Source organism: Mercenaria mercenaria, chromosome 10 (genome assembly GCF_021730395.1).
Source record: "Mercenaria mercenaria strain notata chromosome 10, MADL_Memer_1, whole genome shotgun sequence".
NCBI classification, from domain to species: Eukaryota; Metazoa; Mollusca; class Bivalvia; order Venerida; family Veneridae; genus Mercenaria; species Mercenaria mercenaria.
Genome location: NC_069370.1, coordinates 56174585 through 56197903, shown reverse-complemented (window position 1 = coordinate 56197903; position 23319 = coordinate 56174585). Strand labels below are relative to the sequence as shown.

General features: G+C 33.8%; 2 protein-coding genes across 5 annotated transcripts in view; one reads left to right on the top strand and one right to left on the bottom strand.

Moving 5' to 3' along the window:
* The window catches only part of LOC123561493 (uncharacterized), a 66759-nt gene that overhangs the window by 31405 nt on the left and 12035 nt on the right, over positions 1–23319 (bottom strand). Inside the window, exon 1 of one of the 4 annotated variants that reach the window (XM_045353900.2) lies at positions 9308–9679. The exons of 1 other annotated variant lie outside the window; for it this stretch is intronic. The gene's annotated coding sequence lies outside the window, so the exon portion shown is untranslated. Of the gene's footprint in view, positions 1–9307; positions 9680–23319 lie in introns of those variants that run through there. 2 more of the 4 variants (XM_053553137.1, XM_045353901.2) reach the window with 2 other exon arrangements.
* Positions 20925–23070, top strand: LOC123565518 (uncharacterized). The gene is made up of 3 exons (XM_053516929.1): positions 20925–20939; positions 21236–22668; positions 22791–23070. The coding sequence occupies exons 1-3, from the start codon at positions 20925–20927 to the stop codon at positions 23068–23070; spliced, it is 1728 nt and encodes a 575-aa protein (XP_053372904.1).

Sequence of the window (23319 nt, the reverse complement as noted above, 5' to 3'; positions counted from 1 at the left end):
TTATTTCTTTATCGTACAAGATGAAATGCATTTGTGCTATTTGATATTTGTAGTTCAGTCCCCGACCTTCCGATTGGCGCGGACATTGTTTTACGGGTGAAGAAAGAGAAAAGACCGTGCCAATATCTAGTCAACCTGGATAGAAAATATGACGCGGACAATGTTTGACCATAGACACTAGGAGGTCAAGCCCACCTCCCTTTTCCTCCCCTGTCAAATATCAGTCAGTACCTTTAGTCATTTGGAACACACAGGGCATATGTCTCAAACATTGAATGTGTTTTGTTACAATTTCAACATGTTTTAAAAATTACCATTTACAATCAACGCAATAACTTTTTCTTGCATTGTGTCTCCTGCGGCGGGCAAAGAAGGAGAAAGTAAAACCATAACATTATACGGCCTAGGTAAAACAGGGGTGCTGTTTATGGGAGCACAAGAAGGAAATTCCATGATATAATGTATAGCCGAAGCGGATTAAGAAGTATTCTGCGTCATTTAATAACCACGAAGAGTCTGAACATCTTTAATGAGTAAACTCACAGTTTGTGTATTTTGTATATTTTTTGTTTTTGTTTTGTAATTGCCGACAAGTCTTTGCGGATCAGTCATTAGATGATATCAAAAATGTAAATTTAAAAAGAAAATCAAATCATTTCACTTAAATCCGAGTTTCCTATTATGAAATATATGTTGAAAACAAGCGAATGAGCAACACTGTTGTTAATTGTGAAGCCACTTTTTTGTAACTCTGGAGATACGGAGGATGAAACTCTACGAACTGACACATGGTAAATTCTGGATGAGTTGTGCATCTGCAAAAATATCTGATTCAAGTGAAATATGTACTTTTTAAAGGCGTAAGTTGTTAAAATTGATTTCGCATATATCTAAAATGCAGCGTACGAAAAATAGACATATACACTAAATAAAGGCACCCCCATCCAGTATGAAAAATTATTAGAACATGGCCCATTCCCGTACAGATGATTATTTCAGCCGTATTTTTCCAAGTTAGAGAAAATACAGAACTAAACAGGTAACCCATCATTTGCTATCTTGCAAAAATTATAAACATTACTGAAAGTACTTTCTTGAACTTCAGAACAATTTGTTGTTGATAATATAAAATAAAACAATGAAATCATTACTAACTAGCGAAAAACTTTCTTAGGGGAAAATGAAAAGAAACACAAAATAACAACATCGTTGTCGTACCCGATCGTAACAAAACAGATACAAGGGTACAATGTTTGAGACATGTGCTCTATGTTATAAAAAACTAAACGATCATTAGATATTTGAATGATATTTAACAGTTTTCTAGTAAAAAGATAAATTCGTACGAATTTTATCTATTCAATTTCTAAAACATAGCCTCTGTGTGTATTTTTTTTTACTTTTTAAAAGTGATGTGTTGATTGAAATTATATTTCTATGTGATTCCGTATTTTTGTGCTAAAGTCTTATGAAACATAGCTAACGGTAGGTTAATCTAAATATATGCTTAATGTATACTTAATTTCAAAACTATACGTCCAAATTTTTTAAGCCTTATCATGCTGGACACGATAAATTCTGCCTTTGCGACCAGTGTAGATCATGATCAGCCTGCACATCCGCGCAGTCTGATCATGATCTGCACTGTTCGCCATTCAGTCAGTATCTTTTTGGTTAGCACCCCTTTTAACAGTTAATGGCACTGATCTAATTGAAAGATGGACAAGTTCATTATAGAAATTTAGAAGGGTAAGGGTTAAGTTATACAAAATTGTTCAATAGGTTAAAATGAAATGAAGCTCAGTACAAAAGAATGTGGAACTTAATACTAGGCTATTATGAAAACACATACATACTGATAATTAAGTACATGGTCACATCTAATTATAACACATGACAAGTTTCAGTTTCAAGTTTATTGGCATAATCAGCAAACAATTTGCCTTTGGCCATTTACAAACAAAAAACATACTATGGCAAAGACACATATACATACACAAATCATAATGGATACTTAATACATGGCTGTATACACATTATTACAATATACATTTAAGAAACAGCTAAGTTTTTCAGGGCATTTTTTCTTATTAACATGCAGTCTTTAATATATTTAGATATTTTTATCTGCAAACCTTTACTTTTTTGTAGACATAAGCGAGTTAAATTTCTGTATACAAGGCCAAGATATGCTTCTAAAGTATTTTCTACGAACTGTTCTGAATTTGTCACAACATAACATAAAATGATATTCCGATTCAACTGCCTTTTGATTGCACAATAAACATAGTCTATTTTCTCTTACTGTACCATTATATCTGCCACTTTCTATACAAAGGTTATGAGATGACAATCTTAATCTAGAGAAATATTTTCTCAAGTCATCATTTGTAATATTACAGAGATAATCTTCAAAAACAAAATCATTTTTATATTTACAATAGTAGTTTAGTTTTGGCATGTTATGTATGGTTTCTCTCCATTCTTGGATATGCTGGTCACGGATTCTGCGCTGTATAGTTGGGAAGTAATTTACAGTTTTATCAAAATTAAGTCTTATGTTGCTAAAACCTAAGTGATCAATCACAGAATGAATTCTAGTTGCCCAACAATTTGTTTGTACATGCTGGCATAGGTCATTATACATCTTAAAAGAAGGCGAGTCCCTATTTTTCATAAGTTTCAGCCAGTATTTTATTGATCTTTCCCTGCAAATTACTGATAACGGAAATCTACCCAATTCACCAAGAACAGCACTGTTTGGAGTTTGATGTTTAACACCAAGTATATATTTACAAAATCTGACATGAAGTTTATCCACACATTTAAAACTGGTACTATTATAAATCCCCCATACTTCTGAACCGTACATCAATATTGGTACCACCATTTTGTCAAACAATGAGAGTTTAGTTTTAATATCAAAATTAACTTTATCAAACAATGACAAAAGGTTATGATAGGCTCTTAGGGCTTGATCATGTAGAGCTTTTACAGCGCCTGACATATTACCAGTGTATGTGAATTTTACACCTAAGTATATGAAATTATCTACGATCTCAATTTTTTCACCATTTATGACAAAATCAGGATAGACATTTTGTTTACGCTTTTCAAAAACACATACTTTCGTTTTATCAACATTGATTTTCAAGCCCCTTTTGTGAATACTGATAAACGCTATCAATTTGTGCCTGCAGGCTTTTAGGATCAGTGGTAAACAGTACAATATCATCAGCAAATAATATCATAAACATTGTTAACATATCAAAATCCCTGTCTGTTAACAAATTAATATGTAAGTTATCAGTAATATCATTTATAAAAAGTATGAATAAAAGGGGAGATAATGGCTCCCCCTGTTTCAAACCGATAGTAACATCGAAAAATTTGGACAACTCTACAGTATTTGTCAATTTCACACAAGACTGAACAACATTATAAATACATTTAATCATACTGACCATTTTACAGCTAATTCCAGTTTGGAGTAATTTTACCCATAATGCATCATGATTAACGGTATCAAAAGCCCGTTGATAATCGATGAAAACACACCAAAGCTTAGAACGTTTAGACAAAACTTTTTGAATAATAGTATGCAACAAAAAAATAGCATCAGCAGTAGAGCGTCCATCACGAAATCCAAACTGCGACTCATTAAAAACATTTTCTGATTCGCACCATGCGTTTATGCGATTTCTCAGTAACAGTGAAAAAATTTTACCTATAACGTTTACCAGTGTGATTCCTCTATAATTGCAGGGATTATTTGCATCACCTTTTTTATAAATAGGTACAATCACACCCTTTACCCATGAATTTGGATAAATACAGTTTTCAAATATGTAATTAAACATGGTACATAAATAAGGTGCTATATAACATTTTGTATCAATAAAGAAATCAGATACATTGTTTTCATAATCACAGCTTTTATAACGTTTTAACATAGATATTGTTTTTTCTATTTCTTCTACAGATATTGATCTATCTAACTGATCAACATTTACAGTTACATCACGTGACACATTATGATCGTTAATATCAAATTGACCTTGTGATTCATTTGAAATGTTCGAAAAATGAGAAACAAAGTCCTCGATTTTAACGTTATTAGTAGTATTACTATTGTTTTTAAATTTCTTAATATATTTCCAAAATTTACGTGGAGACGTTTTGCTCATATCTGACAGTTTAATTTTCTCTTTATTATAAAAGACTGATTTAGCTTTACGTTTAACTGCACTATATACATGTTTTGAATTCAAAAACTGCACTTTATTTTCTTCAGACCTATTTGACATATACTGACGTTTAGCTGCAAAAAAGTTAGACTTTGCTCGTCTGCATTGTTCATCAAACCAAGGCGATTTTTTCTTTTTTGGTTCGGACGGCTATTAACAGTTCTTGCAAAACATCTGTAAGAGATATCATGAACCAAATTTGAAAACTCACTCATACACTGGTCAATATCATATTCTCCAGATAACAATCTGCTATTTATTCTATCAAACAATACAGAATTATTATCTACTTGTTCTATAAAAGAATCCTTTTTGGATATATCCCAAAAGATTTTGTCATATTCAACCGAATCATTTTGTGGTATATCAATACAATTTTTTAATGCAAAAACAATAGGACAGTGGTCCGAGAATTCTGTTAACTCAAGAACACAAAAATCTGTTATATCTTGATAACCCTCATAGCTCGTGATTACATAATCAACTAAACTAGAAACCGGGTTATTTCTCAATATAGAATGAAAATAACATTTTCCATCATCCTTGCGTCCATTAATAATACATATATCGTTTCTTTACAAATATTTAACAAGTGTAAGCCAAAATTGTTGACCTGTTGATCATGATTACGTCTCACAGGTAAACTAGACGTCTGAATACCAGACAATGGGATATCAACATAACGGTCAAGATTTAAATTCAATACATAATCCGGCAAGTCGCCTGTGCGAGAATTTAGGTCACCAACCCAGAACACAGTACCAAGGTCACTATATTTACGAATTTCAGTATTAATATGCTCGAAAAAATCGAACTCATATAACATTGAATTTTCATTTCTATACATAGCAGAATTTTCAGGCGGTATGTAGCTCACACAAAAATATGCGTCAGATTGGGCATGAGTAAACTTTTTATCAATTTTAAACCATATGATACCTCTAGCATCTAAACTAATAAGCTCTAGATAGTTTTTGTAACATTCTTTATAATACACAATAACTCCCCCACTTTCGCGCTTTGCCCTTTTACTCGACTTGGGACGAGGACAGTTAAAATGATCAAAACCTTCAATTTTTATGTTCGCTGTAGTAGAGTTCCATGATTCTACAAATAACAAAATGTCAAAATCACTTATGAAATTTACAAAATCACAGTCATTAAGTTTCGAATTTAAACCCTGAACGTTCCACAATAGAAACGATAACTGCTTCTCATAGACTTCCTAGCTAGATCCAGAAGTGGACACATTGTCCACCGTGTACATTCTATTGTTGATAAACAGTTTATCATAGGATAGGTAAGCAGTCTTTCCATCATTTTTAGCTTTTATCATCGCCGGGATTAACAAGCGTCGCCGATCCTGAATGGTTTTGGAAACTGCTCACTGACGCGTATCTTTGGCTGAGCTGATAGGCTTTTTGCATAATCAGAGGCCTTCTGCTTTATCAGTAGTTTATCTGGGTAATGATTAAACTTAACCACAATTGGTCTCGATTTCGTACTGTCATATTTATTTCCAAGCCTGTGCGCTCTTTCGATTTTAATGCTACTTTCTGGATCTACGATTTTCAGGGTGTTTTTACAGTAGTCCAGAACAGTATTTGCACAATTCTCAGATCGCCTACTTTCAGCAGTACTTAATTCGTCGAAGCCAAAGAAAAGCAGGTTGTCCCGCATCGATCGCGACTGCAAATCTGTTATTTCATCGGGGACCGATCTGAACTTGTCATAACCCTTCTGCAACTTAGTGATTCGTTCTCGTTCCTTTTGTAAGACCTTGTCGATTTCTGATTGTTTCGATATTAAATCATCACATACCTGTGACTCATAAGCTCTACTATTTTCAACAGTATTCAAGCGGTCATTAGTTTTGCTCACTGACTCCTCAAGGGATGTAACTCGTCCGTCCATGACTGAAATTTTCTGATTAAGCGAGGATAACTGCTCCTGAATAGAATCTAACTTTTGAGTCTACTGTCTAAAGCGTCAAATCTACTCATAACAATCTGTTGAAAATTATCTTGGACATAGGATGAGGATTGTGCCTGTTGGTTAAACACCTGCTGTGGTACAGGAGCGAACTGTTGTAAGCCCATGGGTGAGGTCACATACTGCTGAGAAGGGGCGGTTGGGATTGAGGTGAATAGAAAGCATTACCATTCGTCTGATACGTGTTCATATTATTCATATTTGCCATATTTAACGGCTGTACATTGGATGGCTGACTCATTGTGCTGTAAGAGGCTGTCTGTCTTTTACCCGGTTGATTGTTCGAATCATCAGGCGATGAAAGTTTCCGTTTCGCCTTTTTATCCTTGTTCTTTTTTTGTGGCATTTAAAGTTTTCATTACACAAACATGATCATTTCACTAAATAAATCCGAAAGTTAATAATACAATGATCTATACCGCCTCAGGCCCGCGCTGATAAACAGCTATAATCCTTTGTTCCTTTATTGAAATATGAACTTTTGAGATTTTGCATTAAATTAAAGTTCCAAAGAAGATTATTCTTAGACACATAGTTCCACAATTCATTCATAATTCCGTTTGTACTACAATATATAGTATCCAAGCGTTATAAACACTATTAAAATCATTTTTTCTAGAGAGCGACAAAAATTTGAACTGTCCACCATAGACCACGTGATATCTGACAATAAAATGATCTTGCTTTTCTTGACATAATTCTGTAGCATTGCTGTTTCCATTGTCAGTGTTTAGTTGGGTTTCATTTCAAAACGAAACAATTATGGGTCATTTGGCGGCTTCCCTGTTAATGGCGGATGAAGAAAAAAACTGAAAACTGAAACTGTTTTATTTGATTAAACGCCTATTTTTACGTAAAACATATTCAATGGCGTTTTACAAACACATAAAATTACGTCTAAAAATTAAGACATTTTAAAGATGTATGAAATAAATGAGCATAAATATCATTGTGAATAAACTATTTAGTATTAAACAAAAGATCAGACATCAGATAAGAATAATGAAATATTAAGATACAGTAACATTGCTGTTATGTTGGTAAGTAAGTAGAAGTGAGTTATTGTGACATGTCCATAAGTTATTACAAACAACTGTAATAAAAATCATCCAGTTCATGTTACCAGAATATCCTAAAAAATCACAGTCACAGTCTCTAAAAGAGTGCAAAGTAATTTTCAAAATAATGAGTTTTCAACATCTTTTTGAAAACATCTAATGTGTCTGAGTTCCTGATTTCGAGAGGCAATTCATTCCAGAGTTTAGGTCCAACAGTACCAAAACTTCTGTCGCTGAACGTATATAGCGCTTGTTGAAAGAAACAACGAAACACCCAGTTTGGAGAACGCAAGTTCCTAGTCTCTGTTTCATGAGAATTTCTGAGAGATATTCCGGAGAATTTCCAACTGAACCATTATACATGTAGGTGAGCATTTTGAATGTGATTCTGGCTTTGGTGGGTAGCCAGTGAAGATCATAGAACGCTTGCTTGGAACTGTCGTATTTTCTTCGATTTAGGACAAGTTTTGCACACATGTTCTGAATTCGTTGCATTTTGTTTACCTTGCTTTGAGTAATACCATACAGAATGACATTGCAATAATCTAAATGGGATATCACCAACGACAGCACAAGAGTTTCGGCAGCCTCTTTGGTAAAGATTCAATATTATAGTCACGGGCCGGCACTTGGATAGAACCACCGACGACCTAAAGTCAGCTGAACAGTTCCCGAATAGTTAACAAATTCTACATTCAAAGTGCGGTTTAGGGTCCGCAGTTGTAAGGGGCGAGTGATTCAAAATCAGCGACATTCATCACCCGGAGGCTCCGAAAGTTTCAGAGGCCAGTTTAATGACATCATTGGTTATTAGCAACAAAATATAATAAAATGTTGTCCCTTCAAAAAGAATCTTTTTCTATGAAAAAAAGTTTAAACCATAGAGGTATTAAAAGGTATATCATTATTATATGTCCGTCTATCCGTCTCTTGGTCCGTTTGTCCATCAATCAGCAACCAAATGTTACATATACTGTGATAAATTCAAAAGTACGTGAGATATTATTTTTCGATATAATCCATTAAAATAAAGCAATATTGGGAATATGTATTTCATTTCATGCCACTCAATTACATATCTATGCATACAGTTTTGTTAGGTTTCTTCACGGAGGGGCGGGTGGGGGCTAGTTCCTGACTCCTTATCCTCGTTTTATAGACAGAATGCAACAGAGTTAAAGTCATTTTGGCTGATCAGTGATAAGATATTCATGAAGAACATTCTTTTACCTTTCAAATTTGAAAACGTGAAAAAAATTATCTTCACTATTTCAAAACGTACACTGCGTTTAAGTAATTCAGCTAAAAAATGTAGAGACTTGACGTTAGGAACGTTATGAAAGCAGCATGAATTTTATTTCCTTGCAGTATGTATAAAAGTGGTTTCTTTGGCCACGCAGAATTACAACGTGGCAAAAATTGATCCTGTAACAAATGTATACTGACAAAATATTTTGCCACGAAACTTAACCACTTTAAATATTATGCAGTCCATTTAATTTTGTATTAACTCAACGTATAAAGTCAACGTATTTTATAACAATTTTTCAAGAACACATAGATGCGCCCTCTATTTAGGGGCTTTTATTCCTTGTTTTACTTTTTTGTGATAGGAATACGAATGGCTTTCTTTAACATACAATGCACTTCAACACGGATCTTGCGTATGAAATACAAAATTCAGCAATACTTTAATAAACCTCTGTAAACGGGAATTAAAGACTGATTGTGGTGAAAATTATATAGTGGATAATTCTAAAATTCAGACTGACAGCCTTCATATGAAAATATTTATTGATTATTACTTCGGCTGAAAAAAATATAATAAGCAGCCATGAGCCATATATATAAAGCGTATAACAGTGCAAAATACAATGTTAACAATGTAGGTACTGATGTTATTTATAATATATCGTTTTGAAAAATTGTCCATTTCGGATACTTAAATAATTATGCTGATCATGGTTTTAAAGACACGTGACAACTCAGTTTTTAAACCAACTGTCCTACCTGTTTCGTTTGTTTTTATATATCAGAATTCTCCTCAACTCCTTGTAAATAATAAAATCCAGCCAATGCTCAAGTTACCCGACTGTTTGTTTGTTTGTTTACATTACGCTTAAATTACATTTTCATTTTTTTTCAAAATTCACAACTTTTATAAATTTCAAAACTTTCCACAGTTTTCTGGCAGTTTTGTTTTAATAAGTTAGTGTTTACATATTGTGCCTTTTTTCCGCGGGTATATGCAACTTTGCTTACTGATCGAAACTACACGTTACAGTAAAAGCGTCTCAAATGCCGTAACGCTAGGAATATTATGGTCCAACAGCTTGTCGTCCTTGGTAAAGAATGATGCGTGAACAGCAATAAAATTTAAACTATACTTTGTAAAAGTTAAAAGTTATAATTTATGATCAGAAGGGCGTTCCTCGATGTCGTTAACCGACCGAAATAATTATTTCTTACATCAAAAACAGCCTTACTATACCCGTTTCAATCATTAAGGTGAAATGATTGTTTGAAAACGGTTTTGGTTGAAAGCATTTGTACTACTTTGCATGGTAAGATGCCTCCCTAAATTACAGGCGTAGTCGTAACTAGTGGAGAAAGTTTGTCGGTCAAAATGTTCGATGATAAGGAAGAATTGCTCAGGAGTGTACGGTCTGCAAGACCGGACGCAGTGTTCCGTCGGCAACACTGTCTGGCTACGAAATCAGGGTTTATAAATTCAAGTCCCCGCTCCTTGAACTGAAACACTACTAAAATTGGAATAAGAGTCCCGAGTAATTGTGCTTTACACGTGCTTGACACTAAAGAATTAGGGAAGATTCTAGACTTGAAGTTTCTTCTGTTTCTTACCTTGCATTTTCCTCTCACTAACATTACTAAAAGTCTTCTGGAGGTGTTTCCTTTATGGATTTCCGGTGGAGACTATAAACAAGCTTACAGACAAATGAGCGACCAGCCTGGCAAACTGGGAATCGGAGTTATGTAAGCCGCGCCATGAGAAAACCAACACAGTGCGTTTGCGACCAGCATGGATCCAGACCAGCCTGCGCATGCGCATTTTTTCTGTCATCCAGAATCATCCAGAGTTTACTCTAACAACTCACTCTAGTTTGATTAATTAATTGTTCTGTATTTAATACAACAAATTTCAAAATAAGTATAAATATGTTTTCACAATTTCCCTTGGATTTATAGTAGGTGTTCATGTTGTATTTCTGAACCTGGTATTTTCTTTGTTTTAATTAAACTGTGAAATTATCAAGAAATTGCCCCCTTTGCACCAAAAGAATATATATATGATAGACATGTTAGGGAAGGGTGCCCTCTTTGATAGATAACACATAGAACCAAGTGCATAAAGACCTACATTCGTAACATTGGTGTGAATGACTTCTGGAATGCGGGAGTAATGGTTTATTTAATAATTATATGTTTGACGTATTTTCAGTATGTTCACCAAAGCGTTGATGTGAATAATGGCCAATTAATTCGCGTACATATTTGGTATACGTCACTCCCTTAGTAAATCATCGGAGAATGATGTGTAATGATAATGACATTGATAATAACTTTATATAAGGATAATCTAGTTTAACATATGGTCGTCTAAACTCATTTAGAAATGCTATCCTTAGAATGTTACACAGGAAATTTTTTTTAGTAATGTGTTGTGAACAAACTAATCCTTGGTGGTAAAAACAGAACACTTAGGGCTATTTCTAACGCGTCACCTACATAATGCCATCTAGCTCGAATATTTGAGAGTGGATGAGAGCGGATGATCGCGGATTTCGTTTGGACAGGGATCGAACCCACGTAGTAGTATGAAAGGAGTAACAGCAGAAGCTTAAAGTGTGAACAAGTAGTTAAAGATTTAAAGTTATTTCTAATCTGCGCATCAAAACCCTAAAAACTCTTATATTAAATTACAAGAAAACGTTGAATTACATTAAATTTGCAAAAATATTGTATTTAATGTCTGTATTAAATTAAATATTTGTAATAACAGAAGTACTAGTAGCCCTAAGGAAAACATAACAAATTGTATAAAATTGTGAACACGCCTATTTTATGCCTATTGCCTGTACCAGTGTTACAAGCCTTGCATGATATGTCGAAAATTGATTTGATTAAGGATCTAGAGTAGATAAAGAGCACATATAGAGAAATGGCTTGACACAATTTCATGTCAAGGATAAAAATAGGAAGCTGTTTTAACTAGACTGACAGTACATTTTTGTATCACGATTTTTTATTTCATAACAGAGTTCATTCCACATCTTGGGACTACAACCCGAGAATAACATGCTGGTATGATATAATGCTGTTTTTGACATGTTCATTTGTGACCAATCTTTGGCTTCTGTTGTTACAAAAGTAAACAAAATAGTGATCAGTTTATTGATATATTGCAGTGTAATATTATTAAGTGATTTATAAGTTAGTAAATATTTGTGATAGATCACTCGTTTAGTGATGGCCAGCCTATCAAGTCCATGAACTTGTCCGCTAAGGGAGGTATCATAATTCCAGCTTTAAGGATTGTCCTAGCAGCAGGTTTTTGAGGTTTAGACAGTCTGTTAAAGGTGGATGCTCCCTAAATAACTGGTGTTAGTACACACGATGAATTGCTGTCACTGCTGGAAGTTAACTGCGATACGCAATAAACTGCTGTAACTGCTGGCAGTAGGAGCAGTTAACTGCTGTAACTGCTGGCAGTAGCAGCAGTTAACTGCTCCTACTGCTGCTACTGCTGTACTGCCAACTTCACGCTGATTAAATAACAACTTTAATCAAGAATGTATGAATTATACTATAAGTTAACAATTCTTTTGGAACATACTTTCAGGGCAATTTAAGTAATGTTATCTTACCTGGAATATTTATGCACAGTTGATCATCCTATTGATTCAAAGTTAAGTGGTTATCAATATTGACTTTTTTACCAGTTTTCGAGTTTCTACTTAATGGTATCATCTTGTGGTTGTTTTTACTGTACACAAATTTATCACAAAGATTCTTCTACTTTACTACAAATACTGTTGTTTTAAATTTAATTATTCAAATTCGCTATTTTGCAGATTTGTTTCGACATTTCTATAGTAATTATTTCGAGTGTATATCTTTGTATCATCAGCAAACATACGATACATGTATCTGTATGACAGTTTGTTCATTAAAAGTGGAAAGTCATTCATGGAAAGCAAAAAAGTACACGTCCTAAAACAGAGCTTTGCAGAGCCCTTGCTTGATCTAAACCTTTATTTCATTTCATTATCGACCACTATATATTAATATTAATATTATATTTATTAATCCTTATACTTAATAAGAAAATTGAAAAACGGTAATCGATTATGATTGATATGACTTCCTTTAAGCGAACAAAAATAGCACTATGGTGTTATCTATTAAGACCTCTCCATAGTGTTGGCTTTCAAACTAGGAGGATTTAGACTAATCTACTCAGTTTACGGCGTTAGATTTCACTTCTTAATGCAAATTGCGATGAGCCAGTCTAAAATGGCCTAATGCGCTTGCCTTTTCTTTTTTGTTTTGGATTATTTAATTTGCCTTTTCTTTCTGTATTTTAACCATCTGACAGATTGCCTCATTGTCTACTTTTCCATTTCAAAATGTTTCACAGATCCTAAAAATGTCAACAGGATATAAATATTAAATAAAATGTTTAGATCATCATAATTTGATCTTAGTTCGTAATATTTAAATTAGATATATGTAAATCACGACGTTTGAAATTTAATTACAAACTAGGAAAGCGATCGTTTAACTGAAAGTTTTGAAGATGAGTAGAGTTTTGATCATAATTACATCTGTTGTCATCGTTATTGTCTGATTTCTTTTCTTTTCCAGTGGGTTTACAGTCAATATTCAAGCAATGACTTGAAAAGTCTAAATTGGTACATTTGGAGAAGAATGGAAGCGTCAATGGGAATTGCCCTCAAGTTTAATGTCAGACCCAGATTTGTGGCATTGTATACTTAAAATATTCTAAAGGAGTTGTCCCCCTTTAAAAAAGAATGTTATTTGTAAAGAAATAAATCTAAACAATTGTCAAAAACGATGTTTTACCTAGTTATGTTAACTTTAAACACTCGTACGTTGTTGCAAATGAATCAAAACAAAGACATGTAACATCTTTTTAAAATGGTGAGATTTTAAAGGTGCTAAACTGTCCAGAAATGTGCCCGCTTTATGCCGTCCCTTTCCGTATTCAATACATATACTGGTATATGAGTAAACTGACAAAGGTTTTGTAGAAAAATATCAATTTTGTATATGCTGTTAAATTTTCACGTAAAACAATGCTTCTTTCTGTGATCTGAGGATGTTCAAACTTTTTTTTTCTATGAAAAATAGACGTAACTCTAAACAATGACTTATATATATATATTTTGCGTATATATCTGTACATCTTAAAGCGCCTGTTTTAATATAATGTTGACTGAAAACTGTGAAATTACGTTATTGAGCAGAACAAACTGTCCAAGTAAAACATATCATTTTCTATCCGCGAATTTCGTCTTAAATTAATATCGCATTAAAGGCGCAAAATAAAGGAGCTCCCCCAATATATTGTAAAAAAAAAACAACAACACCATTTTGTACATTTTTGCGGCATTAGAAAACCTACTGAGTAATCGGACAAAAATTGACAAAATTGCATATTTGCAAGCATTGACAAAGTTTTTTGGCGGAATTGCAGCGATAAAGCTATATAATATTAGTATGAAAAATGCTTTTGTTTTGGTATATACAGTGTTTGGTGTGAACGCTGTTTATGTAAAGCAAATAAAGGTAAACAATGTGTATATACAGAAAAATAAAACTTCAAATTCTGATTTGCGTTTTTTTTTATTTATAATTACATAAATAACATAGATGGGGCTGTAATTCGGTCCATGATCTTGACTGAAGGAAAACATGTTCGTTTATTACGCTAACTCATACAAACTACATTTGACGCCCATGATAAAAAGTGAATAAAAACGCATTTCTGCACTAATTAAGGAACGTTTATTTTTTTAAATACAAAATCAAAGACGCGCGATGAAAGGAGAATGAACAGAAACCAAAACATCAATATGCAATAAAATGTCACAATATATACCTACCTATAAATCTAATAAATTGTCAAATTACAGGGCATTACATTTGATCTCTAAGTATACCCGCATAGTATTTTATTTGGTGATTTTATACAATATTTTTTGTCGTTATTGTACTAAATTAGTCTTCATCTAACACCCTGAAAATCATACAAACATGACAAGTGAGTGAGTAAGTGAATTGGGTTTTACGGCGAATCGACACAAAATGGTCATATATCGCCAAGAAGAAGTCATATTGCAAACGCCAACTGTAAAGCATAAACATTTATGTAAAAATGTAAAACATATGTAAAAATGTAAAGCACACTATGCATAATATAAAGCATATCTAAAAACATCCATGTAAAAATGTAAAGCATATCTAAAATCAGTTATGTAAAAATGTATATGCGTATGTGTTAAAATATTAACTGCAAACATAATATATTGCAAAAGATGTAATTGAAAATATGAAATATAAGATTTTTTGATATATTCCTATCTGCTTTAAAAACGATAAAATTTTCAAATAACTCTTTCAAAGATTGAACGTCATAATATGTACCGCGCTGTGTAGTAAAGTCCACACAGTCGATTAGAATATGTTTAATAGTTAGCGGTGTTTGACATGGTACACATTCGGGTTGATCTTCTTTATTCAACAGATAAGAATGAGTCAAACGGGTATGACCTATTCGATAGCGAGAAAGAACAACTTCCTCCCTGCGAACAGATCTGTCCGCTTGGTGCCATTCCCCTAGAGTAGGTCAGAACTGGTAGATATGAAAAACTTGCGCTGGAAGACGGTTTATGCCCATTCTGTAATATCATAGAAATCGAGTCACATATATATTTAGAATGCAAAATGTATGATGATGATCGTTCTGTTTTATTTGAAAGAGCCATTGAAAAGGACCATTATTTTATGCTTTTGAGTATGAACCCAAATTTATTCTCTGTGAAAATTTGATGTTAAAAGTTACAGCCAAAAACCTGTCACTATATTTTACAAGGACGTTATATATATTTATGTAAATAATATGTCATTTACTCATTGCATAAGCATTACATTTTGGAATAAGGCTAAGATATCACACAAATAGTTTATTTCAGGTTTCACCTGTTTTCACTATAGTTTCTCTTCAAATAGATGAAACAGGATGGGCATTGTCAGTAATTGTTTCGATACATACAGTAGTAGTCGGACATTTTCTTTTCTTTTCATTATATGTTATGCAGTTGACATTTACCAAACATATTCTAACCTTCACACACATTTGATACTATCAGACACTATGCAAACAACAAATCACACACCAGTATGCATAAACAATTAGCAACGTTTTGTGCTTATAATTTTTACATTACTGGTTTTACATACTCCTGGTAATACTTATGTTTTAAGGTGATGTATAGTTTTTAGTACCATGTACTTAAAAATTTTCTTGTTATTATTTTAAGAATGGCCATTTGCATGTTTTATTTGTGTATTATATGCTGTTATATCCTATGTTATGTAAATGTATAACAAAAAAGTAAATCTATATAAATCCTATATGGGAAAATCAGTGTGATATTTGTTCCGATGCGTTTTACCTTTTTTCATACAACGCAAAATTGATTGCTTTATTATTATTATTATTGTTTTTTGCTGATTATGCCAATAAACTTGAAGCTATAAAAGAAGAAATGCATAAAAAACCCGTGTTTTGACTAAGCATGAAAAGCAAAAGTCGACAACAGTACACTATATAATAGATACGGGTCACTATGACCGAAACCGTATTTTAGAAGGGGACCAGGGCCTCCGCTGTCGATCGCCAATGTCGCCATTTGCGATTATTTTAAGAATTTGGCGCTAAATTTTGCGAACTGGCGAAAATAAGTGGCGCATAGCTTTTTTTCCTCGGCATTTGTTTTTTCCGTAGTGATATAAGCGGTCCAATAATTGGTTCCCGATACACATGTTTACCTAGACGCTGGTAGTGAATAAAATCGATAACCAGTCTAGGCAGTGTTGACAATTCGACTATTGAGGTTGGTTGACACTTTGAGAAGATAATTGCGTAATAATGTGTGAATTGATGATTAACCAGTTATCAAAACATCTGCCAGCTTGTATGTTTGACCTCTGCCGAGAATTCACCGAAATTAACGCCGATTACGGTGTACTTTATGTGTTGCGATTTTTTACAAAAAAAAAAAAAAAAAAGATCGACATGTTTGTGGCATGCAGTTGTATGACTGACGAATTTTAAATAAGTACGAAAGATACATTTAATTTGTTAGTTTTTGCAAGATAATTTTGTAATTCCTCAGTTTTCATAAAAGATTTTAACGATGGATCCGAAAACAAAAACACATCGACCTCAATTTGTATCCTGGACCTGGATAATTTCTTTGAAATGTTCAGAAGCTGGAAGATATCACTTGCTACCATGGCTTCTTAAAAATCATTAGACAAGTGTTCAACTCGACCTTTTAGAAATAAAAAAAAAATCCGAATTTTCCTTTCCGAAAATAAATGAGTCCTGAAAAATTGGTAATTCTGACCAAAGAGCTATAAATATAAAAATTACTTCTACAATAAACTAATGCACCTTCAAAACTTGTTATTATTCCTAATGAAATTATTTACAATATTTTATTTCTCTATGCACACTATGACAGCCAACTAAAAGAAATAAAAGTGGCTCAGAACTTTGGCTCAAAAATGGCTCTAAAGTGGCTCCAACTTTTTCAAATAGTCGAAAAGGTTGGCGACAAGTATGAAAAACCCAGAGGAGGCCCTGGGGACCAAATACTTTGTGTGTGATAATGGTGACATTAAAAATGTGTTAAACATTACAAATACAAAACTTTACGGAAAAAGTATATTCCAAGATATTGTAAGACCAAGTATGTTGAAACTTAATAAACTGCTGAGCTCTCGAAATGACCGTCTTTACGTCTCTTTCTTTGCATGTTTTCATCTGTACAAAGTTTTACAAGTGTAAGGGGTTCAACTGGCGGGAAGGGTGATTAGAGAGGACGGAAGGGTGATTAGAGAGGACGGGAGGGGACTAAGAAAGATATTTTTTTGTTGTAACATTAGTTTGTTTAAATTCCAAAATGATGTTTACCACTGGTCTTTCCAAGACGGTGCCCTGCTTTGTCTTTTCTCTTTCTTATATGTTTACAGTGTCAGGGCCATGCATTCTGAGAATTGGTTCTTTGTCCTTTCCTTTTATAATTGTTAGATTAGGAAAATATATTTAGCATCATATAGTCATTGAAATATGAATCAATTATTGAAATTACTACACAACCACATAAAAACGCAATGAAAGTAAATAACACCAAATAGCTGAAATGTCAGTCAGGTATCTAAACTAAGTTTTTGCTACAGCTTCTTCAACTGAACCGATGTCCTATTATAGAAAATACGACAGGTATTGGATTATTAACTGTTATCTGATTGTTTGTATATAATAACCTGTCATTTTTATGCTTTTTTTATCCACAAGGCGTTAAGGTGTTTAAGTATTGCTGAACGAATCAACTCCCTAGTTGAAATATTTGGAAGATTTGGAAACGCTCATTGACTTTGTTATCGGTGCCTTGATTGGCGGAGTGAATAAAAGCAGTACAGCGTATAAATAGCACGCTATATAAAGTATGACAAAGTAGGTCGTTGTGAAAATACTATTTAGTATTACAAAGTTGTACAGTGTTAGCTATGTTATCAAATAATAGCAATAATTTGTAACATTTTTGAGAGGTAAACATTTTTACCCTAAGCCTTTGTATGTAAAGAACCTTGAACGTGTTTATCATGAAAATGATGCTACAAAAGTCTGTTTTAATAAACAACAACAACAACAACAATAAAAATAATAATGATAATAGACATATTTGACCACGACATCTAGAATACCCGCACGCATACTGTTTGCTATTAAAAACCCCATATATTAGGATTATTCCTGATTTAAAAGATTTTTTTCAGTATTTAGTCAAGTTAAATTCACTCATTGGTGATTTTCTAAAATTAAAAGTGGTATCTAAAATAAACTGTTTTTAGAAAGATAATCAACAATACCCGTATTGATTATAGACAATGGTATTAGAATACAATATTCCTGAAACGTCTTCCAGCATTCTTTGACCTTCTACGTAAATGTCAAATTCATCGCTAAACTTAATACATACTAGCAAAAGGTTTCGATTCTTCAACATAGTGTTTTACAAATATACGGCACATCCTTTCAACACTATCAATACAAATAGAACAAGAGAAAGATCACTGTATCCAGTTTTACTGCAATGACAACGCCTTCTTGATGACATACCCTTTGATAAATCAGAATACTTTAAACAGTCTAGAGATCATTTGAGCAACCTATGTTTGAAATTATTTGACAGAACACCAGTGCGACTCCGTTTGTTTCAGTCTAATCAACAAGCCTTAACTTTTTATAAACGTCTAAAGTGGAATCCTGTCAAACAGACACATTGAATTGACTCCACGTTCCCAAAGGGCCAGAAAATAGTACAGCTCTGGATCAGGTTGTCAGGTTAAAAAGGAGATGTGTATCAAAAGTTCCCACAATATACAATGAGGGAGAAGTGACCAACAAGCGGCCTCCAGAAATAGCTTTGGCAACTTCAGTATTTTAACATAATGGCAAAACTGCAAACGGTTGGCTAGCCGTTTTGTTCAGTGACAGTATAGTTTAGCTATCAATCAAGATATTCCGGAGGAATAGTAGATTACCAAAGAAACACTTGGTGCGAAATTATTTGAAAAAAGGCTAAAAGTTTCTGACAAGAAGGTGTTTTTTTTTGTTTAAAAAAAATCCTCTGTATACAGGTACATCACAAAATTTGAATACACGCACATGGCGATAAGCCTTAATTTTTCGTATTGTCCTATGTCAGCTAAAATAAGATAAACATGATGAGCACATATTGTCTTTGCAAAAAGAAACATGATTTTGCTCTATGGACACCTTCATTTGAGCCTTTCCATGAGCTATAGGTATTATTGCGCGAAGAAAACAAATATACAAATTTGGAAAAAAATCTCCAGCTTCTTGTGAGAGTTTATTTTGTTGTTTTTCCCCTAAAAACGTGAGGCTTTAAATCAGATACTATTCCTCAGATACCTAAATTTACATACTTGTAATATGTATAAAAATCTAATATTTACGTAACTTTTAAGCTAATGTAATTTAGACACAGGCAATTAGTCTAGTCAGGCAAACAGCTATTCAACGCCCTTCCTTACACCTGATCGAAACGATAAAAACACCAGCCACATGTCCGTGTTAATTAAGGATCTTTTTTTTTCGCAGCACATAATAAAGGAAAGTACCTTAATACCATTCATAAGGAAACACACTGTCCGAATTGATATGTAAATCGAAAGATAGCTCATCATCTAAAAAACACGTTTGCCAGAAGAATTTGGGTACAAGCGTTTTATTGTATTGTAAATTCTTACACGACCCAAATTTACTTTCCTACTTGTATGTTATTATGCAACAAAATCTCATAACGTCATAATTATTTAAGAAATCGACCCTTAAAGGACTTTAAACTGTTACAATAACGGAACAAAAGATGCGGAAACTGTTGAAATATGGCAAAATTACTTCCAAGAAAGGACAGTGATGTTGTATGATAAAAAGCTTCTGCAAAAAAGGACAAGGTTTTTGTTCTCGAAATGGATTCTATACCTTATTAGAAGACAAAGCGATGTTCATTTAAATAAAGATGAAAAAGTGCAAATAAGAAAATTGTTGCTGATTTAAGGTATTGAACCCGTAATAGAGTACCTCCTTTTTGAAGAGTATTCAATTCCTACAATAAACTTACTTTGATTGTAATTTTCAGGGGGTTGTAGGTTCAAGCCCCACTTGGACCAAACTTTTTTGTCCATATTTTCCTTTTTTTCTAGTAAGTCTTTACTTCTTTCAAGACCTATTATGGATGTATTGTATAAAAGTGGAATATTTTCATTTTATAAGTGATTTCTTGCTGTGCAAAGTGAATTTACCTCTGAATCAGAAGGGGTAGAGTTAGACATCTTTAAAAATACTGAGTTACATGCGGTAAAAGTTCTCTATTTTGCGTTCATTCTTTAGATTACATATTCTGGAAAAATGCAGGTAGGTTTTACTTCTGTCCCAAGGTTCTTTTTGAATGAAGTGAACAAAATTCGACCTTAATTTTTCAATGTTGGAGTTAGAATTCTGTCTCATTAAATCTGTTTACTTGAGGCACCCTAGAAAAAAAAAGATATTTACAGTTTTATTTTGTGTTTAATAATTGCTTAACAATAGTCTGATGTTTCTTTTATCAGAATTAATGCTGTATGCCCTTTTCTCATCGATTCGAGCCTTCTCATCGATTCGTGACGTAATAATCGCTGCCGAATTTGCGCTCGTGCGACTACTGTTCTTGTCCGAAATATATGCAATTTTAACACCGGACATTTTTATACCACATGAGCAACAACCATGCGTAAAAAACAGGTAAAAATAGAACCTTGGCAAACTTAAATATCTTTTTTCCCCAAAAATTGTAGTAAATTACTCATAAAAGATTGTTTTTTTACCAAAAATTACCAAAGTGTTCTGCTGTCTGGATGCTCAGTAGTACGGAAGTTGTCCCCCTTCGATCCGAGTCACTAAAAGCATTATTGGTAAAGTGTATGTCCAAAAATTCATTTCCATTTCAGTTTTTAGCATGTCCAATTAAAATCCAATTAAAATGGTTGCAAAAAATAGTATTGACCCATGGTTTTCACGTCCTTTTTGTATTAACCCAGGTGAAACCAACTAAAGTTGAGGGACACTATCGAAGATATTCCCCTGAATCACTGCTAAAGGCTTTTGAAGCTGTGAAAGAGAAGAAAGTGCCTGTAAAGAGAGCTGCTAGACAGTTTGATGTTCCTGAAAATACCCTAAGAGATCGTGTTAAGGGTCGGATTGATGCAAAGAATTTCTGTATCGGGGGAGAAACTACTCTTAGCAGAGAAGAAGAGGAGGTTTTAGTGGAACATGTAGAAGTTATGGGACAGCTGGGATATGGTTACACAAACACAAAGTTACAGCAGATAGCAGGAGAGTTAGCATATGAAATGGGAAAGAAGAAAACGAACAAAGCAATGAGCAATAACTGGCTGTATGGTTTCATGAATAGATGGCAGAAAAGGTTGGTTTCATTGTCCCCAAGAAGTTTGGACAGCTACAGGGCAAAATGTTCAACACCAGAAGCAGTGTCATCCTACTTCCGTAATCTTCAGGACACTTTAAAAAGATACGATCTCCTAGATAAGCCACAGAATATTTATAACCTGGATGAAACAGGATTACAGCCTGACCATAGACCACCTAACATCATAGCAAAACTTAACAGCAAACCTCAGGCAATAACATCTCCACGCTCAACGACAACTACACTAATTGGTTGTGTGAATGCTATTGGGAATTATGTCCCACCTTTCTTTGTTTTCAAGGGAAAACGATTTAATCCAGACTTAATGGAGAGTACATCATCCGGAGCAAGGGGAGAAATGTCAGAGTCTGGCTGGTCAAATGGTGACATTTTTAAGAAATATCTCACAGAACACTTTCTACCGTATGCAAGAGCAGGAGCAGACACCTCACAGCCAATACTGATTATCTTTGATGGTCATTCATCACACATTTCACCATCTTTAATCAAATGGGCAAGGTCACAGAACATCATACTCTTCGTTTTGCCAGCACATACATCACATATACTCCAACCATTAGACGTCTCTCTTTTTGGCCCCTTCAAGTCATTTTATTACTCAGGGTGCGCATCATTCATGCAGGAGAACGTTGGTAAGACCATAACCAGATTTGATATGGCCAGACTTGCATGTAAAGCATATCTAAAGTCAATGTCTCCACTAAATATCCAAGCTGGCTTCAGGAAAACTGGAATTTACCCTCTCTCACAAGATGTAATTACCATGGAAAAGCTATTCCCAGCAGAAGGATTCAGAGAAGAAAATCCAACGGATAAAGTAAAGGCCCTCAAGGCAGGAAAGGAAGCCGTAGAAGAATTCGTTAAACTTAAACTGGAGCCTAGAAATCAAGCTATGACTGAAGCCAAAGATCAAAGTGTATGTCCCACTTGTAAGTGTTCATCTGAAGTCCAGAAGAAACAAACCAAACCAAAACCCAGTGGCAGAGCCATAACCGAGGACAGTTACCTGACAGAGTTGGAAGAGTATGAAGAAAACAAGAAAAGAAGACTAAATTTGACCATCAAGATAAAGAAAATCAAAGTCCATCCTGCAAAAGTCATAGACAAAATCAAAAACAAGCAAAAAAATCACTGAAATTTGGAAGTCCCAAGCCATCTACAAGTGGAACACACATATCCAAGCCAGTAACAGAGATAGACAAGGAAGTGTCAGATACAGAGTTTGAAGAAGAGATACCAGAGGAAGAGCTTTGCTGCATATGCAAGAAATGGTCACCTCCAAATCTGGCTGATCATCCTGGAATTAAACTTATCAACTGGGCTTACTGTGACAGATGTACCCACTGTGTTCACCTAGCTTTCTGCTCATCTGTGAGGGTTGTGAGACGACATACCTCGTTTTTATGTCCATGCTGTGAAGCATAAAACTACACCAGTTAGATGGCTAAAATTGAATTTGTTTTTAGATTTCAATTTGTTTTTAATTTGCTGTTAAATATTTTCTTTAAGATTGTTAGTTCTATACTTGTTCAATACTCCACCTTGCATAACTTGCTTATTTGTTTGTTTTCATCACTATACTGTACCTACATAACAGTTTTCTTGTTGCTAAAAATTTCTTCCACAACATCACACATATCAGAAACAGTAAAACACGTGCAGTGACAAATTTTG

What these genes read in the sequence shown, in the direction of transcription:
- LOC123565518 (XM_053516929.1), top strand. An exon ending in TACCTGACAGAGTTGGAAGA is followed by an intron (nt 22,669 to 22,790) that starts GTATGAAGAAAA and finishes GAAATTTGGAAG; the next exon opens with TCCCAAGCCATCTACAAGTG.